The following is a 20,967-nucleotide window of genomic DNA, read 5'->3' as shown; positions in this document are numbered from 1 at the left end:
TCATGTCCTTGTCCTCCCCTGCAGAGGAAGCGAAACGCACTCCATTTGTTCCTCTTCTGCCTTCCACTGCTGATAAGGTAAGGGTTCTGAGTTTCCTTCGACCATCGTTTTGTACTGTGTACTGACAATTGTCATTTGGATGATGTTTTTTTTTTTTTGGTGTTATGCGTTTCCTCGTATTGATAAGAAGTGTGTTCTGGATGCGTAGTGTTAGTCTACTGACAAGAGTTTTATAACCTTTGATTGAAGAGTGATTCAGGAAATGGGTTCTGAGGATATAGGTTTATTAGTTGGAGGGTTCTGAATGCTGATCATTAATAAACCAAACTAATATGTTAATGAATGTAAAACGCGAAAAGTAACTTAAGATGTCTCCTAGTTATGTTTACCTCAAAGGAAATATCTTTTAACATTTCTTCACAAAAAGAGTCATCTAAAGCCGTAGCACTCTTGGTTGCTGCTTCTGTGACAGCAATTGCATCTTTCTTTAGGCAATCAAGTTCATTGAGTAAAGCTTCAGCTGAAATCATGAACACTTTATAATATTTATTTGAGTAAAAAGACCATTAATTAAAATATTAATCTAATTAAAAAGACCATTTATTTGCGTCTTTTGAACTTTTAAAATGTATACTTGTTAGGCTTCTGCTTAATGAAAAAGATAGTGTTAGATTGACACTAACAGAAGGCATGTACTCATCCTATTGCATATGGGCTCAAACCTGAACAATGACAAAAACAGATTACTAAGATAAAACTAAGCTTTTGAGTGTATGTTGTCCTCTTGCTATATATTTTTTCTAAACCTTAATTCCAATGAATTACTTTTCATGAATACTCAGTTTCCTATGTGCATTATAAATATATTTTTCAACAAGGAATACTTTAGCTGAGAACAAAAAGTGACTTGCAAGCCAGTTTCGTTTGCATGAATGATAACAACTTACAATTATACTTGATTAGTTGTTGTTTAGTACTTGTTTTGTGTTGTTTAATTCTTGTTTAGTTTTTGTTTGGTTCTTGCAACTTGTAAGTTGAACCTACAAATTCTCTTTCAACTATTTAGTTTTTGTTGTAACTTGCTGTTTACAATTTGAAATTTTCTACTATGCTAATTTATTATTTGGTTCATTGCCCTATTTACATGATAGGTTGATATGACTCAGTTAGCAGTACGACAGGAGATGAAAATGATTTCTGTACTTATTATGCGTATGAAGATGATGGAAAGCAAGTTATTTATGCTCTTATCGTTGGCAATGGTCTTAGCTATTAAGAGGAGGAGTGCTAGATTGAGGAGGAGCATATCATATGCTTATCATGCATTGTCTAGATATAATATTAGGTCTATAAATATAAATGAGATGGCTTTTCATAGTGATCGACAATGTGTTGATAACTGTAGGATGGATAGAAGGTCTTTAAGCAAACTTTGTTATTTGCTAACGACGCGTGGGAAATTGAAAAGGAACAGAAATATGTCAATTAATGAACTTGTAATATCCTTTCTTCACATTATTGCACATAATGTGAAGAATAGGGTCCTAAAACGGCAAACAGCTAGATCCGGCGAGACAATTAGTAGGCATTTTCATTTAGTTTTGAACTCTATTCTGCGGTTACACAACATTTTGCTTAAGAAGCCAGAACCAATCCCAGAAAATTGCACGGATGACAGGTGGAAATGGTTCAAGGTACAAGTATATGATTTCTATACATTTTTTATATTAATCAATTTAATGTACATAATAAAATAAATTAATTTTATAATATTTCTTTGAGTGTAGGGTTGTTTGGGAGCATTAGATGGGACTTATATTAATGTCAATGTGCCAGCAAATGATAAACCTAGGTATCGAACCAGAAAAGGTGAAATTGCAACCAATGTCTTGGGTGTATGCACACCGAATATGCAATTTACCTATGTCCTACCGGGTTGGGAAGGATCTGCGGCAGATGGTAGAGTCCTAAGGGATGCTATTAGTAGGAGGAATGGCTTGAAGATTCCTCAAGGTAATTAAGTTGTAATTATTGTAAAATAATAGTCACTCGTAATATATTTAACAAATATTTGATTTATATATTCGATTTATATATACATATATATATTAATACTTGTTCACTCGTGATATATATATAGGTTGTTATTATTTGTGTGATGCTGGATACACAAATGGGGACGGTTTTTTGGCACCATATAGAGGTCAAAGGTACCACTTGACTGAATGGAGGCAAGGTTACCAACCAGCGACAGCCAAAGAATACTTTAACATGAAGCATTCTCAAGCAAGAAATTGCATTGAGAGGTGTTTTGGCATTTTGAAAGCTAGATGGGCTATATTGAGAGATAAGTCATTTTATTCTGTTAAGACTCAATGTAGGATTATTTCTGCTTGTTGTATTCTCCATAATTTCATAAGGTATGAAATGACAATTGATCCGATAGAGACTGAGCTTGATGCCCTTGATTCAAATGAAAGTGGTGGTGGTGGTGGTGGTGATGATGATGATGATGATGATGATGATGATGATGATGATGATGATCTGATTAGGCATTGTGAGACCAGTTCTGCTTGGACTGAATGGAGAGACAAGCTTGCAGATGATATGTTTACGAGCTGGCAGTCATCAATTAATTAAATTTAATGTTCTTTCTTAAAATTTAGGTTTCATTTCGATGTACTGAACTTTTTAATTATGTTGTATTTGGGTTTATTATCCATTTGAATCATTTGAACAATATGATTGTTTCTGCATTTTGTGTATTATTCATTTGAACAATTTAATTATGATTTGTGCAAAAACAATGTGTTATTTGAATGGTTTAATTTCAGTTTTCAATGGAAGGAAAGAGCCAAAAGATGCCAAATGTAGTTGAAAACGTAGAAAGTTCAATGCCACTGAAGATTAAAAGAAAAACTCAAAGTACCAAACGCGTATGGACAAAACAAGAGGATGCTGCATTGGTTGATTGCCTTGTTGAGTTGAGTAAAGATTCAGCTTGGAAGAGCGAGAATGGTTTTCGAACTGGGTATTTGGTGCATTTGGAGAAACTCATGGCTGCTAAATTGCCATCAAGTTGTTTGAAGGCTACTCCTCATATTGAGTCAAGATACAAGCTACTAAAGAGACAATTTCATGCTATCACCGAGATGTTGAATCATAGTAGTGGATTTGGGTGGAACGATGTTGAGAAGTGTATTATTACAACAAAAGATGTCTTTGATGATTGGGTTAAGGTAACTTTTTCTACTTTGCGTATTTCCATTTCTTTGATAACTGTGGGTGTTTTTTTTTTGCTAATGATATGTTTTTAATTTAGAGTCATCCAGCTGCTATTGGGTTAAGGAACAAAGAGTTCCGCCACCTTGATGACTTGATGTTTGTGTGGGGGAAAGATCATGCCACAAGAGCTAATGCAGAAACCCCTGCTGATGCAGTAGAAGAGATAAATTTATGCGATGAAGAGGTCGACACATCTAATGCAGAAATATTTGCTGAAAGTTACAAAGGTGAAGAATCTAATGATGCCAACCAAACAATAAGGAAATCTGAGACTCTGGATTCATCAATTTGTCCATCAAACAAGAAGCCAACCACTAGAAAGAGAAAAGGAAAGGCTGATGATGCTTTAGATGACTTGGTGGGAGAGATTCACAAGTATGTTATTGCTGTTAATGAGGCTAATGAGGAGATGAAGGGAATTTCCACATACTTCAAGAAACAAACCGAGAGTGGTGATATAAAAATGAAGATATATGATGAGCTAATAGAACTTTCTGATTTCTCTGAGCAAGAAATTATGGATGTCGCAGAGCATATTCTCAAGGATGAACACAAGATTGACAATTTCTTTGCAATGCCAAAGGCATTTAGGAGGAATTATGTGATAAAGCAGCTCAATGAGATCCATCCAAAATGAGCTCAATGATAAGGCTATTAGGTTCTTGGTACTTATGTTTTGATACTTTGGTTTAAACTTGAATGTATCTTTTTGTTTGGATTGAACTTGGATGTATCTTTTTGTTTGGATTGAACTTGGATGAATCTTTTTTTTTGGATTGAACTTGGATGTTATTGGATTGAACTTTAATCAACTTAATGTGTTGGGTCTACCTTGGCTGTTGCCAACTTTGTGCATCCATGTGACAATCCTTATGGTGCTGTTGCCAACTTTTTTTTGGATTCACAACTTTGTGCATCCAATAATTTTGTTACTATTATCAAATAAACTTTTATTTGTTTATTGTGTTCACGAAGTCAGCAACCGAGGGAAGATTTTTTAGATATGTTTATTGTGTTCACGAAGTTAGCAACCGAGGGTTTTTAATTATAGCATTCCTTATTACTCTGTTATATACCAATGTCTTTAAGCATGGTTAAGCACATATCCTGGATATAAAAATGTGCTTATCAAATATTTTAATAAAACTTGGAATGTTCATAGTAGAGAATCTGAGATTTATTTGTAACTGATTCATTTAGAAGTTACTTACTTTTCTTCTGTTACTGTGCTACAGTTGTGGGATTTCTTGATGGACCGTGGTCGCACTCTCGATAACCTATAGTAAGTCTGTCTAATTGCGGAAAAAATTATTCTTTGATAGCATATATAGTTCTTTTAGACAGCAATTTTGATCTTTGCGTACCTTTTGGGTTTACCAATTCTTCTACAGTTGTACAATAGAAAATGCACAGTGGAGAAATATTTGATGCCTTCAAGGATGTATTGTTACTGCAAGATAGTGTTGATGGGCGCATGCCTAACAACACTTCAAAATGCTCCACTTTTGAGAAGAATATCTTGTCTGGAGGCACACATCATTCTGTGCTAAATGAGAAAACTACCACAATTGACGAGGAGGATTACCGCATCGATAAAAAGGAGCATTCTGATGATGACTGGGAGATGGTGGAAGATGAGGCTGAGGCGCTGAGCTATTGAGCTAATGCCTAGTTTGATCGTATTACAGATTGTATAATACATTTTACATTAGCCGCCTATGGTGTTGAACAAACTCTTCATGTTGCACAACATTTAGCTTGGTGAAAAACTACAAATTCCGTTTGCTGTAAATATAAATGGAATCAATGTTCTCAGTATGTATTATTATTGTAAAAGAAAAAGGAAAAGAAAATGTGTCTTACAAACTAATTGTGAATAAATATATATTCGCATTGCCTGCCATTTCTATATGAACTTGGCTGCTATAAAAAGAGAATAGACTGGATGGACCAGTAACAATTCAGACATTGTAATTGACTAATTGTGTACAATAAAAAACAACAAAGTTTCGTTCATTAAGAAGCAAAAGAAGACAAGATATGAAGATTTATTCTTATATCGAGCTAGTTCATGCAACATCTCAACAACATAGCTGACAAACAGCAAACATGCCAAATTATTTAGCAAACCAAACCAAGCTCTTCAAGCACTAGACAGATGCTGATAAAGAAAGTTTGCCTCAAGCACAACCAAGTTCTGAAAGCAAAACTAGACCCACAAGAACACTGAAAGAGCAGATCAGTCACCCAACAAAGCGAGAAGAAAGGTCTCGTAGTCTCCAGAAGTCTTCTTAGCCACTGCATGTTCAAGGGGAACATTCTTCCTCTTATGAAACTTGTCTTTGATCTCCCCAAGATCTTTCTCGGCATGCAGTACGATAATGCATTAAAAAAATAAAAATATAAATACTATAAAAAAAAAATAAAAAAACATAAAAAAATAAAAAAACATAAAAAAATAAAAAAACACATAAAAAAATAAAAAAATATACAGAAAAAGGAAAAGTAAAAAAACATTAAAAAATAAATAATAATAATAATAATATTATTATTATTATTATTATTATTTAGTATAGTTGATTTTGTAACTGAGGGTAATACGGTAAAATATTAAACTAGGGTATTCATTAAAACCTTCAAACAAACAAGTTTTTGTTGCATTACCTAGGTTGAACCAAACAACATTGGTTATGTTTTATTCCCCATAACCTAGGTAATCACATAACCAAGGTTATACATGATGACTTGAACCAAACGCACCCTAAGAGTGGTGTGATGATTTAGATATAAGATGTTATCAAAATTTTGAAGTCAAAATTTAATATATAGTATATCTTCTTTTATATTTTAACCATCTGACTTAGTGATGTATTGATAGAAACATTAGGAATAAATGAATCATCTTTTATCACACGAGAATATGCATTTAAGATGGATCATCTCATTGCACAAAATAATACTTCGGCTTAAGATCTAAGTAGGATCATGCCCTTTGCCAATTATTTAAAAAAAAAATAATCGATTAATTACAAGTTTGCTCAATTGTAAATTTAATTATTGATTTAATCAAATATGTAATAAAAGGGGTTTATTTATCCTCAGTGTTTTTATTTTTAGGCCATCCAAAAGAGATAAATCATAAATAATTATTTAAACATTGATTTAATCCATTATATTTTAACACGAACTCGACAATCTATCGATAATTCACTGGTAAAAAAATTGATTATTTTGTTGACCGAATTAATTAGCTTTTTCTTTTAAAAATTAATTTGTTCAAATTTATTAATTGATTGTTCACTTCTAACTAATCACTGCTCTCGAACAATGGTACAGCAGTCAAACATTCTAACGATTAATCAGTTATTTAAGACTCGAATATCAATTACTGTGATATACATTAAGATATTTTTTTTAATGGAATGATAAATTAAGAACGCTAACTGCTTCAAATAGACAATCATAAATATTATACTTAGTAGTCGAATTTAAGTGACCAATATCTCCTAAAATAATTGGTTGAAAAACTGAAATATATATATATAATATCATATGTCAGTGGATGTTCTTATATATTTTAAAACCAATCTGGTTCATGCATTTGAAATAAAAGTAGGACATTTTAATGAGATGATAATAAATTATCTTGTTGCAGCCAGGGATAAGTTTGTTCTAAGTTTGTTCTAAAAGATAAAATTGTTGCCACAATTAAAAATGGATCAAGATACATGGATTTATAAGTTAGCAAAAGACGAATATGTTTACTCTCAGCATTCTCGTCAATCTATTCCAGGATTAATATGAAAGAGATAAATCACAGACGACTACTAGCCTTGGAATAGTGATTGGCGCATGAGGGAGATATTTACCTCGACTATGCCGAAATTCAAATCTCATACCTCAAGTTGACAGCACCTCATGCACTAACCACTAGACTATCTCAACGGGACAATATACATGGATTTACAGACTTAAAGCATGAAGAGATGGTGTGAGAAACAAACTTGAACAGTAAATAGATGAACATCAGCAACCTGAGCAACCTGTCAACACATTGAAAATAGGTCAATGGAGTTCTCTTAAAACATTCAGCAATCTGTGTATGAAGTGACAAATTCAGCTTCAAATCGTAAATGGTGGTCAATAACAATTACACAACATAGAACATGTTACTGAGAATTTTGTAGACGTATTGTATTGATAACCAATTGAATTGGATTTAACCTTTATATAAAACAATTGAGCATAATGTTTGTTCAATGTATCCATTGTTAACCAGTTTGGAATTTGCTAGTTTAAGTTAGGTTAAAAAAGAATTATATTAAAGTCCACTAAACGGAAGGACGTTATCTGCTAAGTGGAAATAGTTTTGGCAAGCCTTGAAACTCTACTAAGAAACATATCGAGCCAAATTCCTGAATGTGCTCTACACAGACCTCCCAAAAGATTGATGTTGTAGCTTTCAGTAATATATTGGATAAATAAGCAGTAAACACCACCAAAGCTTATATATATATCTAGCACTTGCACCAAGAAGCCTCACACAATTAGGATGAAGCAACCAAATTAAGAATATTACATGGAAGAAATTTAAGAACACACTATGGTGGTAGAGGTTTCAAGAATTATCAGCCAAATATGAAAAATCATGTAATGAATGCACTAGAAGAAAAATTAGGGTTAATTACTAAACAATACCTAAACTATTGCAGACATTTCAAATAGATCATGCATATTTCTGTCATTCTGTGTCACTCGTTGAGTTTCAGTCACTCCAGAGTTGCTTATTGAAGGTCATGAAAGTGCCACAGCCAGTCCATACATAAGTGTACTATTAAAACACAAACAATTTATTACAAAATTTAATAGTGAAAAAAAACCTAATTCTGTTTCTATGATTATTACATATTTGTCATCTATCTAACAATTGTTTCACGTTGACTAAGATGACGTGGATACTTAGCAGGCATTCATAAATCACAGGTCCATTAGTGTAGCTGAACGATATGGAACAAAGTGCAATGATTGGAAAAACAATGAGGTTTAAAGATTTGAACTATTGACCAATTAGAAAGATTGATGATAACTTAGGAAGAATTGAAGAAGATTAGGCCCGAGAAAAGCTATATAACAAATTTTGTATCTTACTGGTCAATTAGATACAGATTTATTACAAAACTAGAATGAAATTATCTGATTCACCAATAAAATTTTTGCACTACTTACCGGTAACCTATTTGGGCCTCTTTACAAGGATTGAAATATTCATTCTCGGAGTAGGAAATCTCATTTATAAACCACATTTAACACCAGCATCTTTTATGCATTACTAGTTGGTGCAGAAAATCAAAACCTTCAAATTCAAACAACTAATGGTGTCACATCTCCTAACAACTGAATATTTCTTTTGACTCATAACAATGCCACTGGGCATTCCTCATGATCATGCAAGATCCATCCTCTTTTTTCATTTTCATTTGGAACTTGTTCCTTATTAATTTTCCAGACAGAAACTTCTTGAGTTTCTGTCAGTTTATGAAACCTTATAGTATCCAGTTGCTACATGATCCAGTTCCGAGTGCTTTCCTAATGGATCTTAGGAGATATCTTCTAGTCAGTAGCAATAGCAGCAACAAAATGCTCAAGACTTCAATTTCTCAAGTTATTCTCAGTAATTCAAATGCTGCCTAACTGGGAGTCCCTTCAAAAAGGAAATTACAGAAAATTTCATCCAGTGATATTTTATCTTGATAATATTTATTCCCTCGAATTTTCTTCTTCTCTTTCCTACAAACTTCTGCATCAGCAAATTTGCCGCACCTTTGTAGACCAAGTATCATCACCTCATACGTGCCAGATGAGATAGGAAGGTTTTGTGTTCTTAATTTTGAGTAGAGATCAAGAGCTTTCTCAGTTTCACCAGCTTGAAAAAAAGCATCCATAAGAGCTGTACAGGTAATAATGTTCTGCTCCATTGGCAAAGAATAAAAGATATTTTCAGCATAACTACAGAGCCCTGCACAGCCAAGCCTATATATCAAGAGATAAACAAGATATGTTCCAAAGTTAATGCCAGTTTTGGCCATTTCATGAACAATCTCCAAGACCATCTGAAATGCATTCTCCCTGGTGAAGAAGCCAATAAGAGAGATGTAGGCAGCTCTATTGAGAACTGTCCCAATTTGCAAACAGTATCTGAATGCTACTAGTGCACAAGAGGGCTTGTAACATGCACAACTGACTTGAATGATAGTAGATATGAGCTCAGTGTCAAATTCTATATGCTTGTTAATCATCCCATTGAACATGTGCTCTATAGCAATAAAGTTCTTGTTTGCTAAAAGATTAATTATTATGGACCTATCGACCAAATAATTTGTATCAGAAAGAGTTCTTTGATTGTCTAATTCCTCTTCACAGCCTTCAAACGAAAGATGAGGGTTCACTTCTCGAAGAAGATGATCACATTGATTTTTCAGTCTCAAAGCTTCTAGTGCTTCCATAAATACCGCATGGCGAAGAACGATTGAGTGTTGCTTCATTTGCTGGAGAATTTGTCTCATTACCAGTGTTTCTCCAGCTTTGGCACACTTCTGAATGAGAATATTGCATGCAGCTTTATCAGGTACAATTCCTGCCTCTTGCATTTCGCTCATTATCTCAAGGACAGCCTTAAATTTACCTGAGGAGCAAACATGCTGACCTTAGTAACAGAATGTACTGATAAACTAGAAATTTCCCCTAGAACTAGTGGGCACAGCAGGGCACATGCACTACTATGATTTTCGAGAGCTGAAGGGCGAGTACATTGGTGAAAAAGAAATATTTTTTGTAAAAATAAATAAAGAGCTCCTTCCCACACTCTTTTCGCACTCCTCTTCATCACCAATAATGTGAAAATTGCAAATAGAGGTGGGCATCCAAAATTGAAACAAAAAATGAACCAAATCAATCACACCTGTTAATCGCCATTGGCGATTTCCTTCAGCTTTCCTGATTGTCAATTTTTTTTTTGCAGTATTTGCTAAGTTTCCTACCCAGAAACTCCTGATTGCCAAATCACACAGTAGGTCGTAATATTTCACATAATAAATAGGCTCATTCTGCAATTAAAATCCAATGCCTATTAGATACATTTCCATGTTATCTTAACCTAATCAAGTATACATTACAACATGCAAATAAGACACATTGTTGGAAGCATACAAATTGCATAACAAAACAATGCTTCCAAAATTGTTCTCAAACCAAAGAAAATGTGATATTTCCTAGAACACAAATCTCTAGCAAGCTAACTAAAATAGTTGTCAGTGTTATATTTCCGGTTTATCATAAAACTTTCACACTCAAAGAGCTTCAAACTGCAGTTACTGCCGTATGTACATTAATGCGCTTCCCTCTCAATATTCCAATGTTAAAAAATAAACACCTTCACAGAAATTTCAAAAGTTCAATTCAATTTCTATCCCTTCCACATTTGGGTCAGCTTTCTTATCTTCCTAGCACATATATTTCATTTGCCAAGAATAATCTTTGTTCATGACACAGCTACACTACCATTGGTCCACAAACTATTCCTGGATTCAGTCTAATTGGTATATAGTAGAAGACTGGAGAAAAAGGTAACATACAGTAGCTAAACCTAACGGAAGAGAAATAATGAACGGAAAAGAAGCCACAAATCCACAACTTCAGTAATCATATATCAACGAATTCAATGAGAATTAGCATTCGCGAGTTTTTATTTGAAGTTTGACTCACCAACTCCTGCCAGGTGCTCCATGAGCACTGTATAGGTGTGGCAATTAGGAGAGAGGCCAATCTCCAACATCTCCCTATAGACGCCGGCCGCCTCGTCGGACCTCCCATGGTCAAACAATATCTTCATGAACGCAGTGTAGGACACCAGCGTTGGGCGACACCCCGTCGCCCTCATCTCCTCCCACGCGCGCACAGCTCCTTCCAGATCGCCGGACTTGGCGAGCCAATGCATGACGGAGGTGTAGGTAGCTGCGTCCGGGACCACTCCCTTGTCCTGCATCTCCCGGAATACGTGCCACATGGAGGATATCCGCCCTGCCTCGCCGAAGATGTCGAGCATGGTAGTGTAGGTGAACCGGTCGTGCTTGAAACCCCGAAGGCGGGCGGCCCAGTGGAAGAAGAGCCAGGCTTTCTCCATGGGTGGGTGGGTCTTGAGGACGCGATTGACGGTGAAGGAGTCCCATCGTATGGGGAGTTCGCGGAGCTCGGCGGATGCGGAGTGCCAAGGCGAGGAGCGGAGGATGGTGGAAATCTTGTGGACGAACACAGCCACCGGGGGATTCGGCGGCGCGGGTTTCACGGGAGCAAATCGAAACTTCTTGTTGGGGCGACGGGTGAGGAGCGTGGAGAGAGCACGGCCACGGGGAGCCTGCGGCGGCATCATCGGGCCGAAGCAGAGCAGCGAAAGGGGTTTAAGAGGATGCTCATCAGAAAGAACATTGATAGCATCCGGGATTCCGGGTTGTCGGATCCTGTAAATGTGGTTTCAACTAGTAAAAAAATTAGGCTGCGTTCGGTAGAGGTGATAGGATTAGGATTATATTTTCAAAAACTTATTAATATGTCGTTTGGTAGAATTGATTAGGGGTAAGATTAGGGTTGATTAGGAGTGAGATTCATAATCCCTAAGCATGGGGAGTGATTAATAATCTCACCTCCAATCCTCTCCTAATCAACCCAATTCTAATCCTATCATCCCTATTGATACGGTGCATGAGAAGGAGGTCAGGCGGATGACGTGGTCAAAAGTCAAGCCCATAGGATGGTCAGAAGTCAAGCTTGTGTGGCCATGGTCAGAGTCTCAGCTGACGGAACAGTCAAAAGGTAAGATTACAAGTTGGACAAGATCCAGCCTCGATGGCAATTAAGGGCGGGGCCCACAGATCAGGTAAAGGCGCGGAAGGAAAAGCCTCTGGTGTAGAACAGACCTGACGTACGTACGAACCAGGGATTATAGAGGATCGAAGCAGGTCGATAAACAGACCTGGCTTACAGGTCGGGAGGTACGAATCATAGATTACAGATGACAGATGCAGGTCGGTATATAGAGCTGGCGTACAGGTCAAGACGTACGAATCATAGATTACAGAGGACAGAAGCAGGTCGGTATACAAACCTGGCGTACATGTCGGGACGTACGAATCAGGGATTACAGAGGATCGAAGCAGATCGGTAAACAGACCTGGCGTACAGGTCGGGATGTACGAACCATGGATTATAGAGGACAGAAGCAGGCTGGTAGGTGATGTCTACCAAGGATACGAGTCGAGACTTCTAGCCTTGCGGTGCAAGATACATCGACAAACGTACAGGTCGGGAGTGTGCTTACCAAGGATACATGTCGAGATTTCTAGCCTTACGGCACAAGATACAGACACAGGCGTACAGGTCGGGAGTGTGCTTACCTAGGATGCAGGTCGGGACTTATATCCTCACGACATTGGATAAAAAGATCAAAGAGTACAGGTCGGAACTCAAGATAAGCGGAAGCAGACCGATGCATACAGGTCAGGATTTATAACCTTATGGCTCAGGATACTTGGATCGATGAAACGTACAGGTCGGGATGTGTTAGCTAAAGACACAAGTCAGAATTTATAGCATTATGGCTCAGGATACTTTGATAGATGAAACGTACAGGTCGAGATGTGTTAGCCAAAGACACGGATCAGGATTTATAACCTTATGGCTCAGGATACTTGGATCAATGAAACATGTAGGTCGGGATATGCCAGCTAAAAATATAGGTCAGGATTCATAGCCTCATGGTCCAAGATAAGCAGAATTGGATGCAGGCATACAGGTCGGGTTGGATAAAGTCAGACGTACAGCTTTGGAGTCGGGATAAACAGAACCGAACTAGAGTCGGGAGGCGATATCAGATCGGGGTTAGCAAGATATCAGATCGGGTTTAGCAAGTGCAAAGTCCCAGCTTAGCAATCACGAGCGGAGGATGCCAGGCACTACATGACAAGCAAGCAAGGGAATCGTAACTGTCTGTCAAAGAATAATCAGAGTGTCAGGGAATATACCAACAGTCGGGGCTCATTACCCCTTTGGTCCTGTCGCCGGCCTATGAGAAGATGTCGCGTGTCATTCACTGCCAGACAAAGCCTGACAGTCGACATTCCCTGACACCTGCCAGACCCCAAAAATATCCGTTGCAGTATAAAAAGGGATGTTTTGTCCCTTACGCAGGTACGCTCACTCGTCATTTCTTACTCATTTTTACTTTTCGTCCTTTCTTTGTGCTTCTGGGAAAAATGTACCTGACTTGAGCATCGGAGGGCTTGACCCGGGGACTTTTTCCTTGGTTTCTGGTCTCTAACGACTCCGGGGCTCGTCTGAGTGTGTGCAGAGCCCTAGCGTCATCATCCTGGTCATCACCCTTCGTCATCCGCGCCGTGTGAACCCTTCTGGAGAGTGCCAGATAGATCGGACTCCGTAGCGACTTTCCGTCAACCCCCAGTACATCGAGGCCTGCCTTCATCCGACTCAACTTCCGGACGGGATCACCTATCAAATGGAGCCTAAGTTGATAAAAGATGATTACATTCGCACCTCATGTCTAGCACTAGACTGTCCCGAGGAAATCAATCTGGTTCATTCATACGAATATTTAGAACAGAGCATTCTATTACAATCAGACTAATTGAACCTAACTATTGATAATGGAATTAATCAAACTTTCGAATCAATCAAATTTTCTTATTAAAATCGAATAGATCGAATTGTAATTTAAAAAAAAATTAATTAATTTAATCTATTTTCAAATTTTAAAATCGAACTAATTCAAATGAAATAGTCGATATTTTCCAAACTTTCAAATAAATCAAATTGAATTTCTGAATTAATTGTTTTTTTTTTAATTAATTGAAGTTTTTTTTTTTTTTTGCTCCTGACATATAATAAACATTAAGTAAACAAACATGGTATTTTTAAATTAATTTATCATTTTTTATCATAAATTTATCAAATATTATTGTTTCTCCATATAATTAAAGCATTAACATTAAGAATTATAGTTTATCCAATTTTTTATTTAAATGGAATGAATGTAAAATGATGTTACTGTATGAATCGGGATTCTAAATTCTCCTATTTTTTTTTCTATTAAACAGTATTTTAAGTACTTGAAATGAAAGGTCATACATATCTCATATGATTGATCCTATAATCATATGTAAAGAGATAATCAAGAAATCAAAGAGGCTATCATATGAAAGACTATTTCTATCGACCGAAAATTGAGCCTCACTCATTTCTACCAATCTACTATATGGTGATTAACTTGACTATGCTCTAAGAGTATCAAATATTATTGTTAAAGCAAAAGATGATAACATTTACTAAGGTGGCTTATTATTGCTAACCCCTAGTTGATACATGTAAATCATGGAGATATTTTGTTCTAATATAGCGATCATTTATATTAGGAGGTTAGACACCCAATAAAATATTTTATATCCACTACAAATTAATCCTAAGGTCAAGTGAAATAATTCTATCATAATGAAGATGATTATACTCATCTCAAACATCTCTAATTTCAAATTATACGAACAAAAATAAATTACTGATCAACTACGATAGGTTTCAACTGTATGAAATAACTATCCATGTAATACTGTAGTAGGGCTATCAAATATTATTGTTGCATCGTATTATAATCATTTTGACATGATAAAATCAGTGAAAAATAAGCTACCGCTAGCTATTTCTGATTTTTCGCAAATCGCTAAAAAATATTAAATTTTTTTAACGGAAACTTATCGATTTAATACAAAAATAATAAATCTTAATTTTTTTATTTTTTATTATTTAATAAAAAATCAGTTTAATCATTTAATTGATTTTTAAAATTGAAAACCAGTTAATAGAAAATAATTTATATTTAAAAAAAAAACTTAACTTTCAAATAAACCAAATTGAATTTCTTAATTAATTTAATTTGATAAATTATTTCTATTTAACTCAAGATTTACTCACCCCTACTTTATTGATATAATAAATATCCAAGTAAACAAAGTATAACAAATAAATGTGGCATTAAAATCATCAATAAAATTTTAATTAATTCATCAAATATTATTTTTGCATCATACTATAATTATTTTGACATGATAAAAATAGGTATTACTGTTTTTTATTTCTGCAAACACTTTAAAATATATTTAAATTTTTTAATAAAAACTAAAAAATCAGAATATTTTAAATTTTCTTTATTATTTAATAAAAACTAATTTAATACCAAAAACCAAACCAATTTAATCAAAATAACTTATAATTTTTTAAAAATTGAATAAAACAAATTAAATTTCTGAATTAATTAGTTGTGATCTATTATTTAAATTTAATCCAAGTTTACTCACCTTCATATTAGGGATGACAATGATTTAGGTTGAGTTGGATTCCATGTCCTTCCTTCCATGGCATCTCATCCCATTGTATTTTCAACTTACATCCTCATTTTCATATTCATGATCAAATATCAATCCCATTCTTGTACCTAACGTATAATCGAATATTCTCTATACTAATAATATTTATTTTCTATCCAATCAACATATTTTAACAAAAGTATAAAATCCCCCGGAATATTTAGAGATCGAGTCTTAGTTTTAATATATTAACAGATTAATTTTTCTTAATGAATAATGGTATGCTGCTGCAAGTATTTTCTAATTTACCAAATATCTATATCTGATTATTTAAACAAATTTTAAAAATTCTTTCGTACACTATTTCATTTAAGTTCGATATCCCAATTCACGGTTGAGAGAGTAAATTACCATCCCCTACCCTTATATAATAAATATCCAAGCAAACAAACCATTTTAATGAACTCATCAAATCTTTTTTTACATCAAAACATGAAGAATAGAATAAAATATTTAAAGAAATCAATTACATGTTTTTGTTTAGATTGGAGCAATGTAAATGACACATCGTCTATTTAATCTAATTCGGTTTTTTTTTTTTTGAATTGTTTCATTCGAATATTTTCAAATTCACTGACAAGACAAGATGGCGCACCGTTGCCTTATTCTGGATTTCTGATGATCCTCTGCAGCACCACCGTCCTCGCCCTCCTTATGTCTCTGCTGCACCGATCGGCCTGCTCTCCCAAATCCTCCACGCTCTTCATGAACGCCTCCAGTCCCCTCCTCACCTCCTCCATCCCCAGCCTCACCGCCTCCGCTCCCCTCGTCGCGAACTCCGCCTTCTCCAGCACCGCCGCGATCTCCGCCTCCAGCCGGTCCACCGACACGCGGATGCTCTCCAGATCCTTGATCGCAATGTAAGTCCCCACTTGCATCGAACTCAGCACTTCCTTTTGCCCCTTGACCGCGTTGTGGTAGTCGTTCAGCAGAGAGTCGATCCACTTCCCTGTCGATCCGATCGGGATCGCCGTCGCCGCCGCCAGGGCCGCGGCGACCGGTGGGGCGGCTACCGCCGCCGCCACCACCGAGCAGATCAGGACGGCGGCGAAGGTCGCGGCAAAGATTATGCTCGACAGCTTCCGCCACACCTTGATGGACCTCATCTTCTTGTCCAGCTTCGTCTTCCGCTGCTGCAGCTTCTCCAGCATCGAGATCTGCTGGCGGTAGACGGCGTGGAAGGCTCGGAAGAACTCTTCCGTGAAGGGGTCGCCCGCCGCCTTGAAATGCCCTAATTCCTCTAGGGTTTTTGCGTACTTAGGTTTGCGGTGGGAATCGGGTTCGGCTCCGGCTCCGGCTCCGGTGGCATCCTCCTCGGTGAAGCGCTTCAGGGCGAAGTGGATGATCAGCTGGGAGTCGCGGGCGCGCATGAGGCACTTCTCGAGGGCGGCGCAGAAGTCGAGAGTTTGGAGGCTGTTTTCGAAGTAGTCCTCGACGAGGTCGAAGAGGTCAGGGGCTTTCCAGATGTCGCGCTTGCAGTCGAGGATCACCTTCACCACCTCGTGGTTCATGTCGAGCAGGCAGGTGGTGATCTCGCGGAGGGAGTTGAGGGAGAGCGACCGGACCTCGACGCCGACGGCGAGGGAGGAGATGACCCGGCTGGTGCGCTGTTGGAGCGTGGTGTCGAAGCTCTGCAGCTCCGGGTCGAGGCTGCAGGCGGCCTCATAGGAACTCAGCTCGGCCATGTACCGGATGTCTTCGGCGTGGGAATGGGCGCCTTTTCCTCCATGCGCCGCACGGGCTGCAGCACCGCCGGAGGCACCGCGACCGTCTATCAAGAGATCCGGCGGCATCTCGGCCCTCTTGCTCTGGTGAGCACCCATGAATTCTTTTTTTTTTTTAAAAAAAAAACAGGAATTAATTGATTAATGGTGGAGAGAACAAGAATGAAGGGTGACGCTTTATGAACTCTAGACTTGAGGAAGAAAAAACAAGGGAAACTTGAGTGCTTCTTTATAGGACAAAGCCGGAAAGGCAGGAACTTTCATGGATTAAGAAATGTTCTGAACGGAAAGGAGGAAGAAATAGAGTAATGCGAGCTGCGGGAAAGCGTTACGATAGGGGAGTAATTTGCAACGTGGAATTAAGAGAGTTCAAAAAAACAAAGGTAGAGAGGGATTGTGCATGTCGTATACGCATGAGAAACGAGTAAAGAAGTGAGAAGTAGAGCAGATGGTGCTCCAGAGAAGCAACCTTCTCTTCCCCCTCTAGACAGATGAACTTTGGCTGCAGTTTCGACGCATGAAGCAAAAGTTAAAAGGGTGGTGGACATAAAAGCTGAATTGATTTTTTATGCTATATTATAATTTAATATATGAGTTCAAAAATTTTAAAATATTTATTACAATTTTAAATATGAACCTCGTGTGATGTACGTGTCTCTGACGTTTTATCTCTAGCAACCGGGCAGGCCTTTTCCTCATTGATATCAAATTGTGGACGATAAATTAACAATGATAGTAACACCGAATAGACTGATGATTAGGTAAGATTTCTATTACTGCAAGAGAGGTTTTTCGGTGGTTTAAGCAACAAAGTTATGCATTTATTAAGACCATGATCTTAATCCGTTTCTAATTAACGTGCAACTAAGACCTAATGGCAGGCTTGCATGCTCGTACCTGTCCTTGTCGCTGTTCTATTTCCTGCGGTCTCGCCTGACTACAGAGCTTTCCCGATGATTTCCAATCATGAATAATAGTATTCATGGTGTCCGACAGCTGAAAAGATGACTTTTTAGGAATATGACTGGTTGAAAATTTCATGTTGTCTTATAATAATAAAAGAAATATTGGGGTGCAGGTTAGAAAAGGGATTTCCAACGTTAATCCTCTGATGTTTAAGTCAGAGAATAGTTTCAAACGTTTAAGTCAGTACTCGATTCAAGTCAAGAGAATAATAAAAGTAAGTACTAGTGGAGAGCATATAGAATAATGCACTACAAAAAAAATACAGCTTTAACGACGGACTTACCAACAGAATTTATTTCCATCAGTAATAATAGGAAATCACCGACGGAATAATATATTCTGTCGGTGATATATATTTTCCCGACGGAATTAAAGATTCCGTCGGTAATGACTGAATATTACGGACGGAATCTTTAATTCCGTCGGTAATGTGATTTTTTTTTCTTTAAAAAAGTCTACCGACGGAATCTAGATTTCGTCGGTAAAGTCGGCTAAAAACTAACCCTAGTCCTTTCTTTTCTTTCCTCGCGCGCGCGGGCTCCTCTCCTTCTCCCCGATTTCGCCGGTAAGAGTTCTCCCTTTTTCTCTTCCTCTCTCTGTGACCTCCTCTCTCTATGGCCGCCAGTGCCTTGCTGGCCTTTGTGCCGACCGACGCTAGCCGTTATGTCGGCCGCCAGCGGCCTCCTGGCCGACAGCGGGCTACTGGCCGACAGCGGGCTGCCCGCTGGCCGCTGTGCGGGCCGGTAGCGAACTGCTGGCTGTTGTGTCGAATGCTAGTGATCCGGCTATGTTAGATGTTACTATGTCGGACACTGCTATGCCGGACACTGTTGTGCTGGCTTGTGTCGGTCGTCTTTCTACTTGTTAATTTTTTGATAAATTTTGTGCTAAATTTTTTTTATTTTATAAACAGATAACATTTGCTGCTCTTCTCTGGTATATCTTCACATCTTTAGGTATAATTTAGTTTATTGTATTTTATATTATTTAGCATGGTTTAATTTAGATATTTGTTATGTTCGTATATTAATTTGTAACATACTATCGGTCTTTTGTTTGTTTTGTGTTTGTATGTTAATCTAAGCTAATTTTTAATTCTCAATTTATTAGTTTTAGGTGAAAATGTCTATGAACAAAGTTTGGATGTATAATCGATTAGAAAATGGATTTATTATAGATGATTTTATCGCTGAAATTGAAGAATTTGTTAACTTTACTAAAAGTCATCCAGAATGTATGAATGTTGCAGAATTAAAGTGTCCGTGCAATCATAAAAAATGTCAAAATAGAGCTTTCTGTGATGAAGATATTGTTAAAATGCATATATATAGGAATGATTTTGTGCCAAATTACTACAATTGGTACTGTCACGGAGAACATTATTTGTATGAACCAATTGAGCCTTCCGGTGGTTCATCATCTGGCACAACTTTTACTGTGCATGACTCATCAACTTATGATATTAGAATGCAATCAATGGTTCACGATACAATGAATGTCGCAGTTGATTATTCCAATGTAAACGAAAGACCTGCACCTGAATATCAGTAATTATATGAAATGTTAAAGGCTAGTGAAAGAGAAGTGTGGGAAGACATTCCCTCAGGTCACTCGCAATTATCAGCTACTGCAAGATTATTAAATATGAAAGCAGAACATCATTTTTCTGAAAGATGTTATGATGATATATGTCAATTGATGTCAGAGTTACTTCCTACTGACAACATAATGACAGATAGTTTTTACAGTACCAAGAAATTGGTTAGAGGTTTAGGTTTACCTGTAGAGAAGATTGATTGTTGTGTAAATAACTGCATGATATTTTGGCATGAAGATAGCGAACTGAGTGAATGCATAATCTGTACTCACCCTCGTTATAAGAATGATACTCTCGCAAAGTAGGGAAGAAGAAGAAAAATATTGCTTGGAAAGTGATGTATTATTTTCCTTTAACTGCTAGACTTCAACGTTTGTATGCATCTGTCGTTACATCTTGTCACATGACTTGACATCATGAACATGAGTATGAAGGAGGTATTATGTATCATCCTTGTGATTCCTCTGCATGGAAACATCTTGATACTGTATTTCCCTCGTTTGCAATGGAACCACGTAATATGAGATTGGGACTTTCCGCTGATGGATTTCAACCATTTGGTCAATCGGGATAGCAATATTCATCATGACCAATTATATTAACATCATACAATTTACCACCCTGGATGTGCATGAAAGATGAATTTATGTTTCTTACTGTGCTTATTCCTGGTCCAACCAATCCTAAAGAAAAGATAGATGTTTTCTTGCAACCGCTAATTGTAGAATTAAATGATTTATGGAATGTAGGGTCAGTGACTTATGATGTTGCAAGTAAAACTAACTTTAGATTGCATACTGCATTATTATGGACGATCAGTGATTTTCCAACATATTCAATGTTGTCAGTATGGAGCACGACGGGTAAATTAGCTTGTCCACACTGCATGACAGATTCTGATGTCTTTTCATTA

The 20,967-nt window shown here is 37.0% G+C and overlaps 2 protein-coding genes across 2 annotated transcripts; both read right to left on the bottom strand.

The window, feature by feature from the left end:
* Nucleotides 1-8,798: 8,798 nt before the first annotated feature.
* LOC122026147 (pentatricopeptide repeat-containing protein At2g01390-like) lies at nt 8,799-11,747 on the bottom strand. The gene is made up of 2 exons (XM_042584789.1): nt 11,047-11,747; nt 8,799-9,967 (listed from the first exon to the last, which is right to left on the bottom strand). Exons 1-2 carry the CDS (start codon nt 11,708-11,710, stop codon nt 8,973-8,975), a joined length of 1,659 nt encoding a protein of 552 aa, XP_042440723.1. The 5' UTR covers nt 11,711-11,747; the 3' UTR covers nt 8,799-8,972.
* A 4,508-nt stretch (nt 11,748-16,255) lies between these two features.
* On the bottom strand, nt 16,256-18,004 carry LOC122026255 (UPF0496 protein 1-like). Its single transcript, XM_042584919.1, has one exon. The coding sequence runs from the start codon at nt 17,588-17,590 to the stop codon at nt 16,370-16,372; it is 1,221 nt and encodes a 406-aa protein (XP_042440853.1). The 5' UTR covers nt 17,591-18,004; the 3' UTR covers nt 16,256-16,369.
* Nucleotides 18,005-20,967: the final 2,963 nt, after the last annotated feature.

This window comes from Zingiber officinale, chromosome 10A (genome assembly GCF_018446385.1).
Source record: "Zingiber officinale cultivar Zhangliang chromosome 10A, Zo_v1.1, whole genome shotgun sequence".
Taxonomy (NCBI): domain Eukaryota; kingdom Viridiplantae; phylum Streptophyta; class Magnoliopsida; order Zingiberales; family Zingiberaceae; genus Zingiber; species Zingiber officinale.
Note: the sequence above shows the minus strand (reverse complement) of the source record. Positions and strands in the feature narration are given on the sequence as shown.

Excerpts from the sequence above, each read along its gene's own strand:
- LOC122026147 (XM_042584789.1), bottom strand. The coding sequence starts at position 11,710 with ATGATGCCGCCGCAGGCTCCCCGTGGCCGTGCTCTCTCCACGCTCCTC. Across the intron at positions 9,968-11,046 it reads GGAGCACCTGGCAGGAGTTG|GTAAATTTAAGGCTGTCCTT; the intron begins GTGAGTCAAACT and ends TTTGCTCCTCAG.
- LOC122026255 (XM_042584919.1), bottom strand. The coding sequence starts at position 17,590 with ATGGGTGCTCACCAGAGCAAGAGGGCCGAGATGCCGCCGGATCTCTTG.